This window comes from Pristiophorus japonicus, chromosome 12 (genome assembly GCF_044704955.1).
Source record: "Pristiophorus japonicus isolate sPriJap1 chromosome 12, sPriJap1.hap1, whole genome shotgun sequence".
Lineage (NCBI taxonomy): Eukaryota > Metazoa > Chordata > Chondrichthyes > Pristiophoridae > Pristiophorus > Pristiophorus japonicus.
The window spans coordinates 58,985,448-59,008,073 of NC_091988.1; the positions used below are offsets into that span (position 1 = coordinate 58,985,448).

General features: G+C 45.8%; 1 protein-coding gene across 1 annotated transcript in view; it reads left to right on the forward strand.

Moving 5' to 3' along the window:
* Positions 1-19,430, forward strand: part of mon1a (MON1 secretory trafficking family member A) — a 35,815-nt gene extending 16,385 nt beyond the window's left edge. The window contains exons 3-6 of the mRNA XM_070895547.1: positions 2,802-3,254; positions 5,827-6,592; positions 8,695-8,842; positions 11,684-19,430. Coding sequence (XP_070751648.1) covers positions 2,802-3,254; positions 5,827-6,592; positions 8,695-8,842; positions 11,684-11,824 — 1,508 coding nt within the window. The 3' untranslated portion in view covers positions 11,825-19,430. The remainder of the gene's footprint in view (positions 1-2,801; positions 3,255-5,826; positions 6,593-8,694; positions 8,843-11,683) is intronic.
* Positions 19,431-22,626: the final 3,196 nt, after the last annotated feature.

Here is a 22,626-nt window from a genome sequence, read left to right on the forward strand (position 1 = left end):
CCAGATGTGTTGCCCTCAACTGAGATTAGCTGACTGAGCAACACTGGGAATCGAACCAGGGACCCTCTCTGTCAGTATGGCTTTGTTACTCTGCCTTTACTCACCAACATCGATGCATATAAGGGGAAACTAGATAAGCACATGAGGGAGAAAGGAATAGAAAGGCATAATGATTGGGTTAGATTAAGAAAGGTAGGAGGAAGCTCGTGTGGAGCATAGACGCCAGCATAGTTAGGCCAAATGGCCGGTTCCTGTGCTGTAGACTATATTGTGTCAGAAATTGTGCATTCTTTCTTTTCAAGTGAAAAAAAGAACGACCTGTGTTTCTATAGCGCCTTTCACAACCACAGGATGTCCCAAAGCACTTTACAGCCAATGAGGTGCTTTTTTTTTCAAGTGCAGTGTTGTAATGCAGGAAACACAGCAGCCAATTTGTGCACAGCAAGCTCCCACAAACAACAATGTGATAATGACCAGATAACCTTTTTTTTTAGTGATGTTGATTGAGGATTAAATATTGGCCAGGACACCGGAGATAACTCCCCTGCTCTTCGAAATAGCGCCATGGAATCTTTTACGTCCACCCGAGAGAGCAGATGGGGCCTCGGTTTAATGTCTCATCCAAAATATGGCACCTCCGACAGCGCAGCACTCCCTCAGCACTGCACTGGGAGTGTCTGCCTGGATTTTTGTGCTAAAGCCTCTGGAGTGGGACTTGAACCCACAACCTCCTGACTCCGAGGCGAGGGTGCTATCCACTGAGGTATGGCTGAGGCTCTGTAAATCTAGCTGTGCCCACAATTTTATTTTAAACTCCCTTCCTGAATTTAAAATGTGCAGGCACGGCTGGCAGCTGACTGAGGAGTAGGTGCCCTGAGCTCCCAATAACACTGGCTAACCCCAGAGGACAAAGTACAGGTCGACCTTAGAAAATACAAGGAAGTACAGATAGGCGAGACACACTGCTTCATATCTCCCTGCTTAATAACATATGTAGATCAGAGTTCAACTCATTAGAATCTGAAAACCTTTAAACGGAAGAAGGAGGAGAACATTTAAAACCCTTTGGAGGATTGCAGTACCTTCTAGCAGTTGGTTATAAAATGATCATATTGGCTGAAGCCTAGAAACATAAAAACATAGAAAATAGGTGCAGGAGTAGGCCATTCGGCCCTTCGAGCCTGCACCACTAATCAATAAGATCATGGCTGATCATTCCCTCAGTACCCCTTTCCTGCTTTCTCTCCATACCCCTTGATCCCTTTAGCCATAAGGGCCATATCTAAATCCCTCTTGAATATATCTAACGAACTGGCATCAACAACTCTCTGCGGTAGGGAATTCCACAGGTTAACAACTCTCTGAGCGAAACAGTTTCTCCTCATCTCAGTCCTAAATGGTCTACCTCTTATCCTACGGCTGTGTCTCCTGGTTCTGGACTTCCCCAACATCGGGAACATTCTTCTCACATCTAACCTGTCCTGTCCTCTCCGTTGGGTGCTGGTTCATAGTGTGTTTGTGTCGGGGTGTGGTACAGCTAGGGAGAGGAACTATGTTTTTGAACTTCAATCAGACATTAATGGTTAAGAAGCACTTTTGTAATAAGGGAGAGCCGAGTGTTACTGTTGGATAGAATAGAGTCCTTTTGCCTCTGGGATCCAAGGATTGATTCAGCTCAGATTGGTGTCAGGATTTCTACATGTTTTGACAGCCTCAATCCGATGCTAATCCACAGCAAAAAACTGTTCATAATTTAATACAAATTGGCACTGAACTGGCACATCTCACTCGGGTGTCACAAGGGACAGCCATCATTGGAAATGGAAAAGTGAAGCTGGTGGAGTGAAGGTGCCTTTGGACCTGACTCGTGTTGTACTTGTCCTGGGTACAAGGCGAGGAACCTGTTTCACATCGCAGAATTGATATTCTTCCTCTTATTGACCACAAGGGGGTAACCAAAAATATGAATTAAATAAAAATGGTGTGTTCATGTCCTACATCTAAGTGCATCTTGCATGTGCATGCAAAAATATTTAATTCAAGCCAGTTGCTTACAGAATGATGTTCTGTTGTTGATGCGTGAGGGTATTCACACCAAAGAATTGACAACTGTCACACGCTCATTGCAAGATGATCAAGCAATAATCCCCGATTTAAAAAAAAAAATCGCTCAACCATTGGTGGCCGTGCCTTAAGCTACCTGGGCCCTAAGCTCTGGAATTCCCTCCCTGTTCCTCTCCGTGCTCTCTACCTCTCTCCCTCTTTAAGACTACTCCTTAAAACCTACCTCTTTGACCAAACTCTTGGTCACTGTCTTAATATCTCCTGTGGCTCGGTGTCAAATTTTGCTTGATAATCGCTCCTGTGAAGCATATTTTTACTACTTTAAAGGTGCTATATAAATGCAAGTTGTTGTTGATCAACAAGATATGTTTAACAGGAAATTTACTGTAGCCTTACATGTTTCTGCCAGATAGCCAGTATTTCACTAAATCAGCTAAACTGCTCAATTAGATTGCAGCCCACAACTCAATCCCAAGTATATCTTTTTTTGATTGGAAACAATTGTTTCTTGTCCCAGTGCCCTTTGTACTATACATATACCACCTGAACCCCATGATAAGATTACAGTCTGTAGTCCATTCACAGATAGATGTTCCTCTATATCTAACAATGCTTTTGGACCCCCTCAATGACGAGACAGTCTGAAAGTTCACTCAGTTACTCATTGTTCATGTTGCTTACTGCCGGTGACGAGGCAGGCATGAGAATAAATGTATTTACACATATCTTTGATCTAGGGGCTGGACAAGAGAGTGCAATGTTTGTCCACACGAGATCCTATGAAGACCTGACTGCGGATGATGACGTGCAGAGGGGTCTGGACAGCGTTGACGAGGCCGCCACGGAACAGTCCCAAATCGAAGAGATCAGCAAGGATTTCAACGAGCTGAGCACCCAACTGACGGGCGTGGCGATGGATGTGAACAAGGAGATGAGGGATAGCGACGCAGAGGGCGAGGGGCCGTCAGGCTTGTCCCGCAGAGAATCTGCGCTGTCCGAGAAGGAGGAGGACGTCACCGCAGACTCGTGGCGGCAGCACCGCAAGCACATGTTTGTCTTCAGCGATGCTGGCAAGCCAATTTATTCCCGTTATGGGACAGAGGAGGCCCTTTCTTCCATGATGGGGGTAATGGTCGCGCTTGTGGCCGTTATTGAGGCAAGCAAAAACGTCATCAAGTCCATCCATGCAGGTGCGTTTGATGGTCTTAATGACCTTTCGTCGCGTTACGCTGTTCCATATGAATTTGTATCTTGCTTTCCCTTGTACTGGGCCCAGCCAATAGGATGAGTGGGTGAAAGTGGTGATGAAGGCATTCCCAGAACGATATGTAAATAATGATTTTCCAAATCACCGTCCTTCTGCAATGCACATATAGTAATTATTTCTCAGCACAATAGTATTGCAGTGGCGAATTGCATTTTTCCCTCGTTTGTCTTATTTCGATGGAACACACCCTGTCCGGGGTTGAGAAGGTATGGCCCGTTCAAAGGAACATATGAAATAGGTGCAGGAGTAGGCCATTTGGCCCCTCGAGCCTGCTCCACCATTCAATAAGATCATGGCTGATCTAATCTTGGCCTCAACTCCACTTCCCTGCTCGCTCGCCATAACCCTTGACTCTCCTACAGTTCAAGAATCTGTCTATCTCCACCTTTAAATATATTCATATTCAATGATCCAGCCTCCACAGCTCGCTAAGGTAGAGAATTCAAAAGATTCACGACCCGCTGAGAAAATAAATTCTTCCTCATCTCTGTTTTAAATGGGCGGCCCCTTATTCTGAAACTATGCCCCCTAGTTCTAGATTCCCCCATGAGGGGAAATATCCTCTCTGCATCTACCCTGTCGAACCCGCTCATAATCTTATACGTTTCAGTAAGATCACCTCTCATTCTTCTAAACTCCAATGACTACAGGCTCAACCTGCTCAATCTTTTTTCATGACAACCCCTTCATCTCGAGAATCAACATAGAGAACCTTAGAATCAACCTAGTGAACCTTCTCCGACTTCCCCCAACAACATCTCTCAACCAGCCACCAGGAAAGTGTTCAGGTTTTCCCTACCTTCTCTTTGAGATACACTTGCTCCCCATGGCACCACGTGAGAAGAAAACCTGTGCTCCAACCTTCTAATGTTATTCCCTATTTTCTCTCCACTTCCCTACACCCCTTGAGTTTCTTCATGCTGTACACCTTCCCCGGTAGGTGATGACCTGCTCCCAGCTATCAATAAACAATTTCTATTGTCAACCATCAGGGAGTGTACAAGAACAGCCCAATGTGACTGATATTTTCCCTTATCGAAACTCCTCATAACTTTAGACCCCTCTATCAGATCTCTTTTTCACCTTCTGAAGAAAAGAGCTCCAGTTATTCTTGTCTTGTCCCATAACTAAAGCCTCTTGATCCCTGATGCCATTGTAATGAATCTCTTCTGCACCCTCTCCATGGCCTGGACCCCTTTCGTAAAGTACTGAACACAGTATTTTATTTTGTAATGTATTTGCTTCATGTGTTCTTTGCTTAAGAATTCATAGCAACACATTGCTATTAAGAACTTGTTGGTTTAATAACAAAGGTTTAACAATCACATCACATATTACCAGTTCATCCACTAAGCTCACAACTACATACCTCATCGTGGATGACCTAGACACAACTGACTGGGGTTTTATTGAGGCTTGTGAACATCACGTGACTGGCTAAGCCACTCACAATGTAGCAGCTCTACAACTACTACTATTTTTAGTTGTATTAGTAATCAAGTACCCCCCTGATTAAAGGGGGGGGGGGCAGGCACACTCCAAAAACTTTTCAAGTGCCCCCTTTTTTTTGTTTTGTAATTTTTTTGGATGATGCACTCCAGTCCCTCCGGCGCCCACCTCTTGCGGAAAGCCGCGAGCGTACCGGTGGAGCAGCAGCTCTACAACTATTTTGTTGAAAATTTGACACCGAGCCAAGTAAGGAAAACATATATTTAATTAGCTAAATTCCCCAGCTGCCATGGTGGGAATTGAACTCTGGTCTCCGGATCATTAGTCCAGGTCTGTAGACCAGTACCATAACCACTACATGACCGTCAGTCTATCGCACCTGGTATACCCAATCGGTCTCCCTTCCAAGAACTAATCAGGCTTTACTCTGCTACGCATCCGAGATCAGACGGGATCAGGCTTTTTCAGACCAGTATGGCCGTAGGTCAGCAGCTCTACAACTATTTTGTTGTAATCAGAAAATCAAGTGCCCCCTGATTAAAGGGGGGGGGGGGGGGCACACTCCAAAACACTTTTCAAGTGCCCCCTTGTTTTTTTTTTGAGGGATCAGTCGCTCTGCAAACCGGTGAGCATCCTCATAGTGCATACATTACATAATTGTGGCCTAACCTTTAACCAAAGCTGTCTGCATGGCCCATGCAGTATCCAGTTGAGCCTCTGAATGGGGAGCAGAGAGTCACTCACCGTCTGTGGGTGAAAGAAACCGGAAAAGGCAATGGCAGTCGGATCTGCTGTCTGTATTTCTAAAGAACAGAAACAACACTGCCGCCACCTCCCTTCACCAGTACATAAGAAATAGGAGCAGGAGTAGGCCATACGGCTTTAATTGCAGCAAGTACATACGCAGCAGGGATTTTGGGGTTGTTGTCATTTTCATTCAAATTAAATCATTATGCAGTCGCCCAACACTGACAGTCCCCACCTTGAACAGCCCCTTCCCAAAACCACACAGAGTGGATCGACTAAGTCTATGCTTTCTCTTGCAGAGGGTTACAAGGTGGTTTTCATCCGCCGCAGCCCCCTGGTCCTTGTGGCGGTCGCTCGGACCCGCCAGTCAGAGCAGGAAGTAGCCAAAGAACTTCTGTACGTTTACTACCAGATCGTCAGCCTGCTGACTCTAACCCAGCTCAACAGGATCTTCGAGCAGAAAAAGAACTATGATCTCCGCCGGCTGCTCTCTGGGTCTGAGAGGATCACTGACAATCTCCTCAATCTAATGGACAAGGATCCTAGCTTTTTGATGTGCGCGGTGCGATGCCTGCCGTTGGCCTCATCCGTGAGAGATGTGATCAGCAATAGCCTCCAGCAAGCCAAAGACAAAAGTCTCGTCTTCTCTATTCTGGTTGCCCAGAACCAACTGGTGACGTTGGTGAGGAAAAAGGACCAATTTCTACACCCCATCGATCTCCATCTTCTCTTCAACCTCATCAGTGCGTCCACCTCCTTCCGAGACGGAGAGGTCTGGACGCCGATCTGTCTCCCCAAGTTCAACTCCAGCGGTTTCTTTCACGCCCACATCTCCTACCTTGATCAGGCAAGCAGCCTGTGCCTGCTCCTCATCTCCACGGACCGAGAGCACTTCTTCACCATCTCAAACTGTAAGAATAAATTTCTGGAGCGCATGAAGAGGCGGAATACCTTCCAGACCTTGCTGGAAGAGTTACGGACTCCATCCTACAGTGTTTCTCAAGTGGGCATACCAGACCTCAGGCACTTCATTTATAAATCGAGAAGCTCGGGTCTGTTCACAAGGTAGGAAGCCTGTTCATTTCTGCACTGCACTCACCGAGTTATCTAAATTATGTAACAAAAGAAGTCCCCAAAGCGCTTTACAGCCAATTAAGTACTTTCTGAAGCGTAGTCACTGTTGTAATGTAGGAAATGCGGCAGCCAGTTTGCGCACATCAAGCTCCCACAAACAGTAATGTGATAATGACGGGATAATGTTTTTAGTGATGTTGATTGGGGGATAAATGTTGGCCAGGACACCAGGGTTAATCCCCTGCTCTTCTTCAAAATAGTGCCATGGGATCTTTTACACCCACCCGAGAGGGAAGATGCGGAATTGGCTTATCGTCTTAAAACAATCTCTCACTAGAGAAAAAGTACTAGGCAAACTAATGGGACCAAATGATGACAAGTCCCCAGAACTGGATGGCCTGCATCCCTAGGGTCTTAAAAGAAGTGGCTGCTGAGATAGTGGATGCATTGGTTGTAATATTCCAAAATTCCCTGGAAAACCACAAATATAATGCCCCTGTTCAAGAAAGCTTGAGCAGGTTGGGCCAATACTCATTGGAGTTTAGAAGAATAAGAGGTGATCTTATTGAAACATATAAGATTCTGTGGAGGCTTGACAGGGTAGATGCAGAGAGGATGTTTCCCCTCGTGGGGGAATCTAGAACTAGGAGGCATTGTTTCAGAATAAGGGATTGCCCATTTAAGACTGAGATGAGGAGGATTTTTTTCTTCTGAGGGTCGTGAATTCTCTTCCCCAGAGAACTGTGGAGGCTGAGTCGTTGAATATATTCAAGGCGAGATAGATAGATTCTTGAATTACAGGGAAGTCAAGGGTTACGGGGAGTGGGCAGGAAAGTGGAGTTGAGGCCAAGATCAGATCAGCCATGATCTTATCGAATGGTGGAGCAGACTCGAGGGGCCATATGGCTTACTCCTGCTCCTATTTCTTATGTCTCATCCAAAAGACGGCACCTCCGACAGAGCAGGTCAGCACCGTACTGGAGTGTCATCCTAGATATATGTGCTCAAGTCCACGGAGTGAATCTTGAACAATGTTCCCTGTAATTGTCTTGGGCTGCGGCCCATTCAAAAGTCCGCGCATACGCGTTTTTTTTCAATTTAAAAGCCCGTTCACTGGCTGCGTGAGACTTTGGGAGTGGCTGTGCAGCTTAAAGGGAACATGGGGCTTGAACCTACAACCTTTCGGCTTGGAGGCACAAGTGCTACCACTGAGCAAGTATAAAGTAAATGGGATATTTTTGTTCCAGTTTAAAAAAAAAAAAATCCTTCTTGAGCAGTACCCAGTCAGTGTGCTATCCTTATTCATCTCCGGTCTGATGGGACAATAGGTCCAAAATTAAAATGGGTTTGGGGCAGTCCCGGTCCAATTTAGAGTTAATGCAAGTTCCCCAGTCAAACAATGCCTTTAGATTAACACTGATTGACTATCACAGTAGAAGAAAATAAGAAGTTGTAGGGACTACTCCAGTAAGATTTGCTGTTGAGTAGAATTGGTATCGTAACTATTCCAGAATGGATAGCTAGCTGGCTTCAAGACAGAAAGCAGAGAGTAGGGGTAAACACTAATTGATTTTTAGTGTGTAAGCAAGTCATCCTTGACTCCAAGGGACTGCCCAAGACAAAGAAGGGGTAAAAGGGTAGCTATTCACAGTGACAGAAGGTGGGTCATGGTGTTCCACAAGGAACAGTGCTGGGATCACCGCTGTTCACAATTTATATTAACGATTTAGACTTTGGAATCAGAAACATAATTTCTAAATTTGCGGATGCCACCAAATTGGGGCGATAACAATGAGGAGGACTGCAACAAATTACAGGTGGACGTTAATGAACTTGCAGAATGGACATATAATTGGCAAATGAAGTTCAACACAGATAAATGTGAGGTATTACATTTTGGTAGGAAGAATAGGGAGGTCACTTATTACTTGGAGGGTGCGAGTCTGGGTGGGGTAGAGGAACAAAGGGATCTCGGATACAAATCCACAAATCACTAAAAGTTACAACACAGGTTTTCTTTCTTTATCTTCTTTTGTTCGTTCTTTCGTTCGATCCGGCAATGACATTGAATGTTTTGTGTGTGTTTTTTGCAGCCCAGAAGTTGAAGCTCCCTACATGGGTGAGGAAGAGCAGGAAAGGCTACTGGAACTGTATCAGTATTTGTATAGCCGCATCCACAACTCTGCACGGCCTCTGAAATACATCTATTATGCAGGAGAAAGGGAGAACCTTTTGGCGTGGGTAAGAACCGAGACTTGGAACATTAAACCGAATGGACAGCACAGAAACGGGCCATTCGGCCCAACTGGTCCATGCTGGTGTTTATGCTGCACACGAGCTTCCTCCTACCTTACTTCATAAGAACATAAGAAATAAGAGCTGGAGTAGGCCATTCAGCCCCTCAAGCCTGCTCCACCATTCAACAAGATCATGGCTGATCATCTACCTCAACTCCACCTTCCCCATATCCCTTTATTCCCTTTGTTGCCAAAAATGTATTGACCTCTGTCTTGAATATACTCAATATGCTCTCTAGGGTAGAGCATTCCAAAGATTCACAACTCTTTGAGTGAAGACATTTCTGCTCATCTCAGTCCAAAATGCCAGACCCTTTATTCTGAGACTGTGACCCTTGATTCTGGACTCCCCAGCCAGGGTCATTCAGTAGGTCCCAAGAGTCTTAATGAGACCTCATCTCTTTCCGCCGCCGCCCTCCCCCGTGGCCAAACAGGAAAGTGAGAGGTTACTTTGTGTGTCTCTCTAATTTCGCTGCATTTAATTTAATAGCCAAATGTACAATAATACAAATAATTTGGTAAAATAGTAATCAATGAAATAAAATGATGAGTTTTGGCATGGTGCGGGGGAGAATCTGAACAGACCAACAGGAAATTGGGTGACATCTTGGGATGGAACCCATTCCTTCCACCTCTGGACTGGAGCCGATGGAACAGAAAGTCTCTCAGTTAATGTTCTGATAGTGAAATGCACCTGGGCATTATCGATGCAGTTCATAACGGGCATGGGTCTATCGCACAAAACAGGCAATTGTTGAGCCCTGCCTATCCGGAGCGCAGCAATTTTGGCATCTCCCCCTCCCACTCCTCCCCGATTTTAACGATCACTGGGGTGGGTACCCGAATTTCCAAAAGTGCTCCTGGCAGATGATGCTCTGCTCTGGGAATGCAACCTCGCGGTGAAGAAGGCAAATGGTATGTTGGCTTTCATAGCTAGGGGGTTTGAGTATAGGAGCAGGGAGGTCTTACTGCAGTTGTACAGGGCCTTGGTGAGGCCTCACCTGGAATATTGTATTCAGTTTTGGTCTCCTAATCTGAGGAAGGACGTTCTTGCTATTGAGAGAGTGCAGCGAAGGTTCACCAGACTGATTCCCGGGATGGCAGGACTGTCATATGAGGAGAGACTGGATTGACTGGGCCTGTATTCATTGGAGTTTAGAAGATGAGAGGGGATCTCATAGAAACATATAAAATTCTGACGGGACTGGACAGGTTAGATGCGGGAAGAATGTTCCCGATGTTGGGAAGTCCAGAACCAGGGGACACAGTCTAAGGATAAGGGGTAAGCCATTTAGGACTGAGATGAGGAGAAACTTATTCACTCAGAGTTGTTAACCTGTGGAATTCCCTATCGCAGAGAGTTGTTGATGCCAGTTCATTGGATATTCAAAAGAGAGTTAGATATGGCCCTTACGGCTAAAGGGATCAAGGGGTATGGAGAGAAAGCAGGAAAGGGGTACTGAGGTGAACGATTAGCCGTGATCTTATTGAATGGTGGTGCAGGCTCGAAGGGCTGAATGGCCTACTCCTGCACCTATTTTCTATGTTTCTATGCAAAATTTCCATGGTTGGAATTGGGTGGATGTGGAAGAGCTACGGGCCATTGTTGGAGGGGAGGCAGGGATCCGTTCTCCACTGTGTCCTCGGGCCACTTTGTCCCTTAACCAGCATCACTAAAAACCAGAACTAGGGGACATCAATATAGGATAGTCACCAGTAAATCAAATGGGGAACTCAGGAGAAACTGCTTTACCCAGAGAACGGCGAGAATGTTGAACTCGCTACCGCAGTGAGTGTGCTATTCACCTCAACCAATCATTTTAGGGACAGCTGCATAAATACATGAGGGAGAAAGGAATCGAAGGATATGTTGGAGGTGGATGAAGTAGAGGTGGGAGGAGGCTTGTGTGGAGCATAAACACTGGCCTGGATATGTTGGGTCAAATGACCTGTTTCTGTGCTGTAAATTCCTTACCTAAGGAAGCATATGCTTGCCATCTATTCTGTGTCTAACTGGCAATGTGCCTCAGCCGGGAGCAATAGATGAAGGTTGTGTAGAAGAAGGAGCTTTACTTTGCTTTTAATCCCTACTCACCTTGGCCTGAGAGTTTTTGAAAATTTGTTCCTGGGATGTGGGCATCGCTGGCAAGGCCAGCATTTATTGCCCATCCCTAATTGCCCTTGAGAAGGTGGTAGTGAGCCGCCGCCTTGAACCGTTGCAGTCCGTGTGGTGAAGGTCCTCCCATAATGCTGTTAGATAGGGAGTTCCAGGATTTTGACGATGGAGGAATGGCCGATATATTTACAAGTCAGGATGGTGCGTAACTTGGAGGTGATGGTGTTCCCATGCGCCTGCTATCCTTGTCCTTCTAGGTGGTAGAGATCGCGGGTTTGGGAGGTGCCGCCAAAGAAGCCTTGGCGAGTTGCTGCAGTGCATCTTGTGCGCCGGTGGTGGAGGGAGTGAATGTTGGTGTTTGATGGGACAGTTTAACACAAGCTTCATGTTGCTTTGTAACCACACTGTATCTCAGCTGGGAAGCTCGATGTTCGCACTTCAGACCGTGAGAAAACTCTTGAGCCCACTTATATTAACTGAGTTACGACTGACGTTACAATGATGCTAATCAGAAACTCTAGGCTCCTGGGCTTCCATGTGGAAATGCCTAACCTCAAGAGTGGGGGCGGGGGGCAAAAAGAAAAGTTGAAATAAACAAGAAAATGTTAGTAAACGTAGACCTGTCTTTCTGTTTTTTAACTCCCGCGTTGTTTCTCCCTCGCTGTGCAGGTTACAAGTGGATTTGAACTCTACATGTGTTTCACTCCAATGGGAACGAAAGCGGCCGCAGGAAATGCCATTACCAAACTGATGAAGTGGATTAGGAAAGAGGAAGACAAACTCTTCATCCTCAACCCAGTGACTTACTGACACAGTGGCTCCACTCCGACTGACCGACTCCCTCACCGCCCACCAAAAACACAAACTGACCAACCCACGGGCAGATGAACTGCAAGTTTAAAGACCACTACATTGGGCACCGAGATTTTAAGGGAGGTTGAGAAACACGACCGTACCCATTCATAAAAACACTACTTCCATTACAAAAACCTTTACACCAATTAATAGTCACAGCCATTAAGACTTTGGTTCCCACACCCCCTTCCCCCCACAATGCCCCCTAGTGTCTGTCATCTTATCCAGCCTTGAAGTCTCAAGGTATGTTTGGAGGTTGAGCGGTTTTATAGGGGCAATAAACAATCCCATAGGATTCGCTATACTGATACAAAAGGGTCACTGCTCCAAATTGGTCAGATGTGCCTGGGACAGTCCACCTTACTACAGGTAGGACCACGGTTATCACCAATACTTACAAAATCCTGCACTGAAACTTGATCCAAATATCCAACAAAGAAAGACTCCAGTTTTATTACATAAACTCATTAAATCTAACGAGAATCTCCTAAAGCAGGAGGGAACCCCATGGGCTAATGCACTTCAGCAAGGACTGGGCCAACAAAACGCCTTGGTTCTCATTTAATAGAAACTATTTCCTTGTTGGCCAGTAGATTGGGAGTGAAGCTAAGGTTGGTGGAACCTGTGACAGTGGGACATCGGAACAGGAGTAGGCCATTCAGCCCCACACCAGCCTGTTCCGCCAAAGTACAGAGATGTGTTTTGATGGGGGAGGGTCTTGTTGCAAGTTCCATTTAATAATAAACTGTGGGTTACACTAAATACAGAAGCTCGAACTTTGACTTCCCTGACAAGAGGGCACTTGTGGCGCTACCTTAAAAGTAAATCTCTGTCAATTCTGACGGCTTATAAATCACTTATTGAAAAGCAATGTTAAGAAAATATATAAACTAACGGTGAAAAAAAAGAAATTGTCAAAATGCCACTGGTTCTCGGACTGTTAGTGTTTGATGCAACACTTGTGATGGTGCTCGCTGACGTTTCTGTTGACTTAAATCGATGGAAAACCAGGCAGTGTCTGATACGTGTTTGCAATCCTTTCCCATCCGATTTTCGTCTCTCCTCTGTGCCCACCCATGCACAGTACAGGGAAATCTGCCCAAATAGGCTAAATCTTAGTCACATTATCTATGATAACGACAACTTGTATTTATATAGCATCTTTAACATAGTCAAACGTCCCAAGGCGCTTCACAGGAGCATTATAAAACAACATTTGACACCGAGCCACATAGAGGTATTAGGAAAGGTGACCAAAAGCCTGGTCAAAGAGGTAGCTTTTAAGGAGCATCTTAAAAGGAGGAAACTGAGGTAGAGAGGCAGAGATTTACAGAGGGAATTCCAGAGCTTAAGGCCTGGGCAGCAGAAGGCATGGCCACCAATGCTGGAGCGATTAAAATCAGGGATGCTCAAGAGACCATACTTATAGGAGCACAGATATCTCGGAGGGTTGTAATTGTAAATCCATTCAACGTAAACGGGTGTACAGTTTTGTTACATGTAGTGTGTGGTGGAAATCTTCTCCCGGAGTAGCTTTGCTGAAGGAAAAGTTTGTATTTCGTTTTTTACATCATGTTGTTTGCCAGCTCAGGATGGAAGGGTTCAGAGATAATAACTTTTTGCGAGCTTTCCCTGGAGTCAATCCTGCAAATGGTGGCTAAATAGTAGTTGTGTGTTCTCTCTCCCCCTCTCTCCCCCTCTCTCCCCCTCTCTCCCCCTCTCTCCCCCTCTCTCCCCCTCTCTCTCTCCAGCCTGGGGGAGGATGTGCACTGGCAAAAGAACTTGAAAAGAAGTCAACTGGAGGGGAGGGGTGGGGAGTCTGAGGACATAAAAGGTAATTTGATTAAATAAATGAAATGGGTCCATTTTATGCAAACTTAGAAAGTGTGTTTGAGAGAGGGAGAGAGCTGGATTTTCCTGTTGAGCAGGTTTTTCGCACTGTGACCAGACTGGTGTTTTAATATACTGTGAGCACTATAATGTAAAACAGTTTCTTAGGCAAGTGGCTTTAAAACAGTTTCTTAGGCAAAAGTGGCTCACTTTTGGAACTAGGCTGACGAAATAAACTGTAGCTGTTGCAGTTTATGACATCACTTAATATCATGAGGAGTTTATTCTCAATGCAAGATGTTAAGTTTATAGGATAGTTACTTATCCTTTTGCTTGATACAAGTTTGAGGATCAGGAAATACTGAGACATCTGATTAATACACTTTATTGATCAAAAAAGCAATATAATCCAGTCCATGAGCTCATGAACAACAGGCTCATCGGTGGTCCCATAGGCATATTGTTTTGACTGTTCACACTAGCCTAAGCACGACTAGGTAAAGGTCCCCAAGGGGCTCCGGTGCACTGTATTTTTATTGGGTTACTTACAGCCCCTGAATGTGACATTACAGCGCAAGCCCAGTCCATCTACGTGCGGTTAGTACGTGGGTACATTCACTTGATATGCCTCTGCACCAAATTACGCTACTGCTCCTTACTCTAAGCACACTTGCCTGATATTGTTCTCTGTTCTTTATACGAGTACCAAGGCCTATTACATAGGATTACATCGGATATTCGGCCCAACCAGTCGAGCCTCCTCCTGTCTTTGCTCATCTAAATCTATCAGCATAACCCTCTATTCCCCCTTCCTCATATGCTTGACTAGCCTCCCCTTTAATGCATCTATACTATTCGCTTCAACCACTCCCTGTGGTAGCGAGTTCCACATTCTCATCTCTCTCTCTCTCGGTAAAGAAGTTTCTTCTGAATTCCGTATTGGATTTCTTGGTGACTATCTTATTTTGATGGCCTCTAGTTATGCTCTTCCCCATAAGTGGAAACATTCTCTCTCTATCCACTCTATCAAAACCTTTTATAATTTTAATGTCCTCGATTAGATCACCCCTCTGCCTTCTGCCATGCCTCTCATTTTGAAAAATTTTAAATCTCGTTTAAAAAAAAAAATGTTAAAAATTATTCATGGGATGCGGGCGTCACCGGTAAGGCCAGCATTTATTGGCCGTTCCTAATTGCCTTGAGAAGGTGATGGTGAGCGCCAGCTTGAAAACAACTGAGTGGCTTGCTCGGCCATTTCAGAGGCCAAGTTAAGACTCCCAGGCCTCTGGCCAATGACGCCCTATGCACAAGGAGCTCGGCAATGCACCAGTGCCCTCCTGCTCCGATTTCCTCCCTCTGGTGCTCGCCGTTTGCTCATCTTTTAAACTTCTGGATGGGCGGAAGATCATTCCCAAACGGAATGATCGACAAATGGAACAGACTCACAGCAAGGTGGAGACAAACTGCCCGGAATCACCCAAGAACCAGCTTTACTTTGTGTGATGGAGGGACTGTAGGTTCTTTTTGGATGGGCGAGCTGGGTTGGGACAAATTATCTCCTTCATTTGTATTTAGCTTGCCATCGGCGCAGCCAAGACTGAAAACCCTGCAGAGCCGTATGGCAGTGTTAGAGAAAGAAAGACAGACTTACATTTATATTGCGAGTTTCACGACCCCTGGGCATCTCAAAGTGCTTTGCAGCCAATAAAGTACTTTTGGAGTGTGGTCACTGTTGTAATGTGGGAAACACAGCAGCGAACTTGCGCACAGCAAACTCCCACAAACAGCAATGTGATAAACTGTTTTTGTTACATTGATTTAGGGATAAATATTGGCCCGGATACCGGGGATCTTTGAAATAGTGCCATGAGATCTTTTACGTCTGCCTGAGAGTGCAGACGGGGCCTCGGTTTAACGTCTCACCTGAGAGACGACACCTCAGACAGTGCAGGGCTCCCTCAGCACTACACTGGAGTGTCAGCTTAGATTTTTGTGTGTTCAAGTTCCTGGACTGGGACTTGAACCCAGAACCTTCAGACTCCGAGGCAGGAGTGCTACCCACTGAGCCACAGCTGCCACCTAGAGCACCAAGTTACTCCTTGCCCACAACTGTAAACAAGGACACAAGCTGTCAAATTCTAAATAATATAAAGAACTCTGTGGGGATTCCGTGCGATGCAAGTCTGAAGCCTGGATCCATTCCTGCAAAGGATGCTCGACCATCCCAATCATTTGTTCAGATATCAAATGCAGCTGTTACCGTGAGGTGCTGAGAACAGTCTGACAATTCTTTCTTTGTTGTCTGCCGATATGTTCAGATGAATGTTCTTTACTAGCCAGATTCTGAAGGGGATTTATAGGGTAGATGCTGAGAGGCTGTTTCCCCTGGCTGGGGAGTCTCGAACTGGGGGGCATATTCTCAGGGTAAGGGGTCAGTCATTTAAGACAGAGAAGAGGAGGAATTTCTTCACTCAGAGGATGGTGAATCTTTGGAATTAGAAATGGCTATGGATTCTGAGTCTCTGAATATATTCAAGGCTGAGATAGATAGTCTAGGAGAATCAATATAGGGATCGGGCGGGAAAGTGGAGTTGATCAGCCATGATATTGAATGGCGGAGCAGGCTTGAGGGGCCGTACGGCCTACGCCTGCTCCTAATTCTTGTGTTCTTATTTGACCCCATCGCCAGAGAATAACACGGGTTGGGGGAGGGGGTTGATGGGGAGAAGTTTAGTGGATCTTACGACCTGCCAATGCCAGAAATCACGCAGCGTGTTTTACGATGCTACTGTGGATTTAAGACCGCTGGAGCTTGTACGATATCACTGGTAGCTTAAAAACTTCATTGTGGCGATGTGTTGTCTCAGGAATGTGAGCCGGCACTGCTGTGGAAGATTGAGTGGGCCCTGGGCTTACCGGATGATGGAGCACTGATTAGTCAGCATCTCCAAGGGGAGAGTGAATTCTCCTGAATACTGGCTAAATCCTAAATATTATGGAGGGATGCAACAAAATGTTTCTCGGAACATGCCCATCAGTCATGCCCTCCTGCCCATCTTCATTCTTTGTCAGAAACAGCCCTGGGGCGGGCACTGTGTGTGGAACTTATTGGGAGCATCATCGGAACCCCCCCGTTTGGGTTACAGTTTGTGACGCAGTCCTAAGAAAACTGTTCTTCCATACAAGAGTGGTTCCAGGGATGAGGGACTTCAGTTACGTGGATAGAGTGGAGAAGCTGAGGTTGTTCACCTCGGAGCAGAGAAGGTTGAGAGGAGATTTGATTAGAGGTGCTCAAAATCATGAGGGGTGTAGACAGAGAGAAGCTGTTCCCATTGCCAGAAGGGTCGAGAACTAGAGGACACCAGAGGTGGTTGGCAAAAGAACCAAAGGCGACATGTGGAAAAACTTCTTTACACAGCGAGTGGTTAAGATCTGGAACGCGCTGCCTGAAAGGGTGGTGGAGACAGATTCAATCGTGGCTTTCAAAAGGGAATTGGAGAAGTACCCGAAGGAATTTTTTTTACAGGGCTACAGGGAAAGGGCAGAGCAGTGGGACTGGCTGAGGTGCTGTTGCAGAGAGCCGGCACAGGCCCCGAAGGGCTGAATGACCTCCTCCTGTGCTGTAACAATTCTACGATTCTATACCAATCGGTTTGCTGATCTTTTTCTTGAACATGTGTAAGCAGTCACGGGACTGCGAAGTCCAGAACTGCCCTCTGCAAGGGCGAGTCTGATGGCGGCAGAGTGGCCATGTGGCCACGGGGCACTGCTCGTTTCCAACGCTGCAGGGTGCGTCACACGGCATGACGTGACAGAAAATGCAAGGGATACGTGTAGAGATTGAACAAACTGCAGCAAATGCTGGCAATCAATCGGAAACAAAAAAAAAACTGCGCTGGAAAAGTAAAGCGGGCCAGTCAGCATCTGAGCGGTAGGTCCACGAGATGGGACCCACCTGGGTTCCGACGGTGAAATTGTGTTCTATACACAGGCACAGATGCTGTTGTGATGACATTGGCTGGAGACGTTTCAATCAACAGTCAGTGTGGAACGCCTCCGCCCGTTGTGTTATATCGGAACCAATCGAAAGTATTTCTCTCAGAAAATCAAAGCAGACATGTGTCAGCTGTGGCTCAGTTGGTAGTACACTCGCCTCTGAGTCGGATAAAAATCTCAACAGTGCCGAGGGAGTGCTGCACATGCTCTGAACAGCAGGTCCTGATACTGTGCTTACCTTTATACAAGAAGGACTTGCATTTATATAGCGCCTTTCACGACCATTGGACATCTCCAAGTACTTTTGAAGTGAGCCGTTGTTATAATGCAGCAGCCAATTTGTGCACAGCAAGCTCTCTCAAACAGCAATGTGATAATGACCAGATAATATGTTTTTGTTACATTGATTGAGGGATAAATATTGACCCAGGATTCCGGGAATAATTCTCCTGCTCTTCTTCGAAATAATGCCATGGGATCTTTTAGGCCAACCTGAGAGCAGACGGGGCCTCGGTTTAACGTCTCTCATCTAAAAGATGGCACTTCCGAAAGCGCAACACTCCCTCAGCACTGCACTGAACTGTCAGCCTAGATTGTTGTGCTCAAGTCGTTGGAGTGGGACTTGAACCCACGACCTTCTGACTCAGGTGAGAGTGCTACCCACTGAGCCATTGTGAGGTAATTCCTGGTAATGTAAAATCATTGGGTGCCACCACAGAAAACCTGTCTATTCTCAAGACACTGGGCTCAAATTAGGGGCTTGGGAAGTGACCGAGAATTCCAAGTCCAACCTCTTCTATCCTGTCGACACGATCACCTGGGAAAGACTGACTCGCAAACTGGCATCAAGGGTCAGTAGTCACCTGGCAGCTTTGTGACTGCAGTGAAATCTTTGCCTTCTGGCCACCTGCCAAGAGTGCGCCAATTCTGGACAATGGGAATGGTTGAGTGGAACCAGAATTGCCAATCTTGGCTAATGTGGCTTTAGCCAGTAGTGAATCGCAGTAATCTTCTTCTCAAGTGCATAATGGCTTCCTAGAACGTCTTGTATGCTGAACCAGAGAGGAAACATTCCTCAGGCTTTGGGGTGGGTGGAGGGTGAATAGTAGTGTAAAGAATCTTGCAGAAATAAGTTTCTAAAAGCTAGGGCCCATGTATTAAGTTAAAATGTCACAGCATTGACCTGTCAGAAGATAGTGCTCGAGTTTCATAGCTCTCTACTACCACCTGGTGTAGATAGCTGGCATTACAGAGCTGCTTTCCTGGGCAGCTACTTTCAAGGCTAGAGAGATGAAAAGCCTGAAGGATTTAACACTGAAAAGCATCAAGAGCTCAAGGTAAAGATTCATTGGTGAGAAACAGAATCTTTAATTTTCAATGACAATTGTTGAGTACTCAATGGTGCATAACTCACGTGGGGGGGGGGGGTTGGTGATGGAGGGAAATGGGACCAGAACTCTATTTGACTGTATTATTATTAAAATTGTATTTAAATACATGCTGTTATTGTCCATTCCTGTTCTAGCCTCCTAATTAATGTAAAGGTATACAAGAACTGAACTAACTCTGTGCAGTACAGTGCACCTGCTGGAGGTCCTGAGTGACTGTGGAGAAATGGACCCTCTAGTGGCAGAGAAGTGTTACATTTGTCTGTGAAATTGGGAACATTTATGTTGAAAATCACCTGTAATTAAGGAGGATGCAAATAAACTTACTATTTTGCTTGAATTTTCATGATTGCTACTTTTCTTCAGTGAAAAATGTGAAGAAAATATGTCCCTTAAATAAATGATTGCAAGAAGGAAATCAATTTTCCTGTCAATTATTTTGTGGCATACATCACAACAACTTCCACTTATTAATAACACATTTATTGTAGCAAAATACCCAAAGGCTTTTAATAAAGTGGACGGTGATTACTGAGCAGGAATTAGAATAATTAAGGGAGCCAACCAAAAGGTAGGGGTGGGGGGTGGGGGGGTGGGGGATGTTTGAAAGGGAGGGTTTTGAAAAAAAAAATAAGTCAGTCTTGCATTTGTATAGCACCTTTCACGACATCCTAAAGCGCTACACAGCCAATGAAGCACTTTTTGAAGCATAGTCACTCTTGTAATGTAGGAAATGCAGCAGCCAATTTACGCACAGCAAGCTCCCACAAACAGCAATGTGATAATGACCGAATAATCTGTTTTTTAGTGATGTTGATTGAGGGATAAATATTGGCCAGGACACCGGGGATAACTCCCCTGCTCTTCTTCGATATACTGCCATGGGATCTTTCACATCCACCTGAGAGAGCAGTCAGGGCCTCTGTTTAACGTCTCATCCAAAAGACGGCACCTCCGACAGTGCAGCACTCCCTCAGCGCTGCATTGAATTGTCAACCAAGATTTTTGTGCTCCCTGGAGTGAGACTTTAACAACCTTCTGTCTCAGTGACGATTGTTACCCACTGAACCACAGCTGACATAGAGTTGAGCAAAAATGACAGACTGTGAATCACATGAGGCTTTTCTGCTCTGGAAAGTACAACCCGTGAAGCCTACACTGCTCATTCCTATTTGTGCTTTTATTTCTTGCTTGCTGGTTTTTCTTTTCCATTCTCGGGATGTGGACGTCAATGGCAATGCCAGCATTTATTGTCCATCCCTAGTTATGTGGAGTTTGATGTGACGGAGTGGCTTGCTAGACCACTTCAGAGGGACACACATAGGCACGCACACACAGCACCTGCCCCTGTTGTCTTCATGTTAGTGTTTCTACACCTCTCATTATGCTTTGATCTTTGTTATTCATTTTCTTTTTGTCTCTGTCCTCTTGCACTTCATTCCTCTCTTCTATTCTTTTGGATAGCAGGTGTTTGTTTTATATGGTCCACGTCTCTGAGCCATACAGGAGGGCGGGTATCACTACTGCCCTGTAGACTTGAGGTCCTGGTCTTCAAATATTCTCTTCCTCAGGCGACCAAAGGTTGCGCTGGCACACTGGAGGCGGTGTTGGACATCGTCATCGATATCTGCCCTTGCTGATAGTAGACTCCCGAGTGATGGAAAATGGGATATATAAAGCAGACATCTCAAAGCACTGGAGCTGCCTCCACAAGATCCTGCAAATCCACTGGGAGGATAGACACACCAACATCAGTGTTCTCGCTCAGACCAACATCCCCAGCATCGAAGCACTGACCGCACTCGACCAGCTCTGTTGGGTGGGGCACATCGTCTGCATGCCCAACACGAGACTCCTTAAGTAAGTGCTCTACTCGGAACTCCTACACGGCAAGCAAGCCCTAGGTGGGCAGAGGAAATGCTTCAAGGACACCCTCCAAGCTTCCTTGATAAAGTGCAACATCCCCACCGACACCTGGAATCCCTGGCCCAAGACTGCCCAAAGTGGAGGAAGAGCATCTGAGAGGGCGCTGAACACCTGGAATCTTGTCACCGAGAACCTGCAGAAAACAAGTGCAGGCAGCGAAAGGAGCGTGCAGCAAACCAGACTCTCCACCCACCCTTTCCTTCAACCACAGTTTGCCCTATCTGTGACAGAGACTGTAATCCCTGTGTTGGACTGTACAGCCACCTGAGAACTCACTTTTAGAGTGGAATCAAGTCTTCCTCGATTATCGAGGGACGTGATGATAATTTTGTTTTATTCATTCACGGGATGTGGGCATTGCTGGCAAGACCAGCATTTATTGCCCATCCCTATTTGAACAACTGAGTGGCTGGCTCGGCCTTTTCAGAGGGCAGTTAAGAGTTAACCACATTGCTGTGGATCTGGAGTCACATATAGGTCAGACTGGGTAAAGGCGGCAGATTTCCTTCCCGAAAGGACATTAGTGAACCAGATTTTACAACAATCCAGTAGTTTTATGGTAGTTTTACTGATACTATCTTTATATTCCAGTTTTATTTAATTAACTGAAGTTAAATTTCCCAGTTGTCGGTTGGGATTTAAACACATGTCTCCGGATCATTAGTCCAGGCCTCTGGATTACGAGTCCAGTAACATAACCACCATACTATCACACCCATATCCCTCACCTCTTCCTCCCTCGCGATGTTCTGTGAAGGGAGCTGTTGAGGGCTCTGGGTCTGGTGGTGAACATGAGGAAAGTGCACCTTGTAGATCCTGGCTGCTCTCTTTCCATCTCTTTGTACGGTCAGCCTTTATATAGCACCTTTAAAGTAGCAAATTGTCTCAAGGCGCTTCACGGAGGCATAATCAAAAACCAGAGATGTTCTCCAAGCCAAAGAAACATGAAACATAGAAAATAGGTGCAGGAACAGGCCATTCGGCCCTTCGAGCCTGCACCAGCATTCAATATGATCATGGCTGATCATTCACCTCAGTACCCCTTTCCTGCTTTCTCTCCATACCCCTTGATCCCTTTAGCCGTAAGGGCCATATCTAACTCCCTCTTGAATATATCCAATGAACTGGCATCAACAACTCTCTGCAGTAGAGAATTCCACAGGTTAACAACTCTCTGAGTGAAGAAGTTTCTCCTCATCTCAGTCCTAAATGGCTTACCCCTTATCCTTAGACTGTGTCCCCTGGTTCTGCACTCCCCCAGCATCGGGAACATTCTTCCTGCATCTAACCTGTCCAGTCCCATCAGAATTTTATATGTTTCAATGAGATCCCCTCTCATCCTTCTAAACTCCAGTGAATACAGGTCCAGTCAATCCAGTCTCTCCTCATATGTCAGTCCTGCCATCCCGGGAATCAGTCTGGTGAACCTTCGCTGCACTCACTCAATAGCAAGAACGTCCTTCCTCAGATTAGAAGACCAAAACTGAACACAATATTCCAGGTGAGGCCTCACCAAGGCCCTGTACAACTGCAGTAAGACCTCCCTGCTCCTGTACTCAAAACCCCTAGCTATGAAGGCCAACATGCCATTTGCATTCTTCATCGCCTGCTGTACCT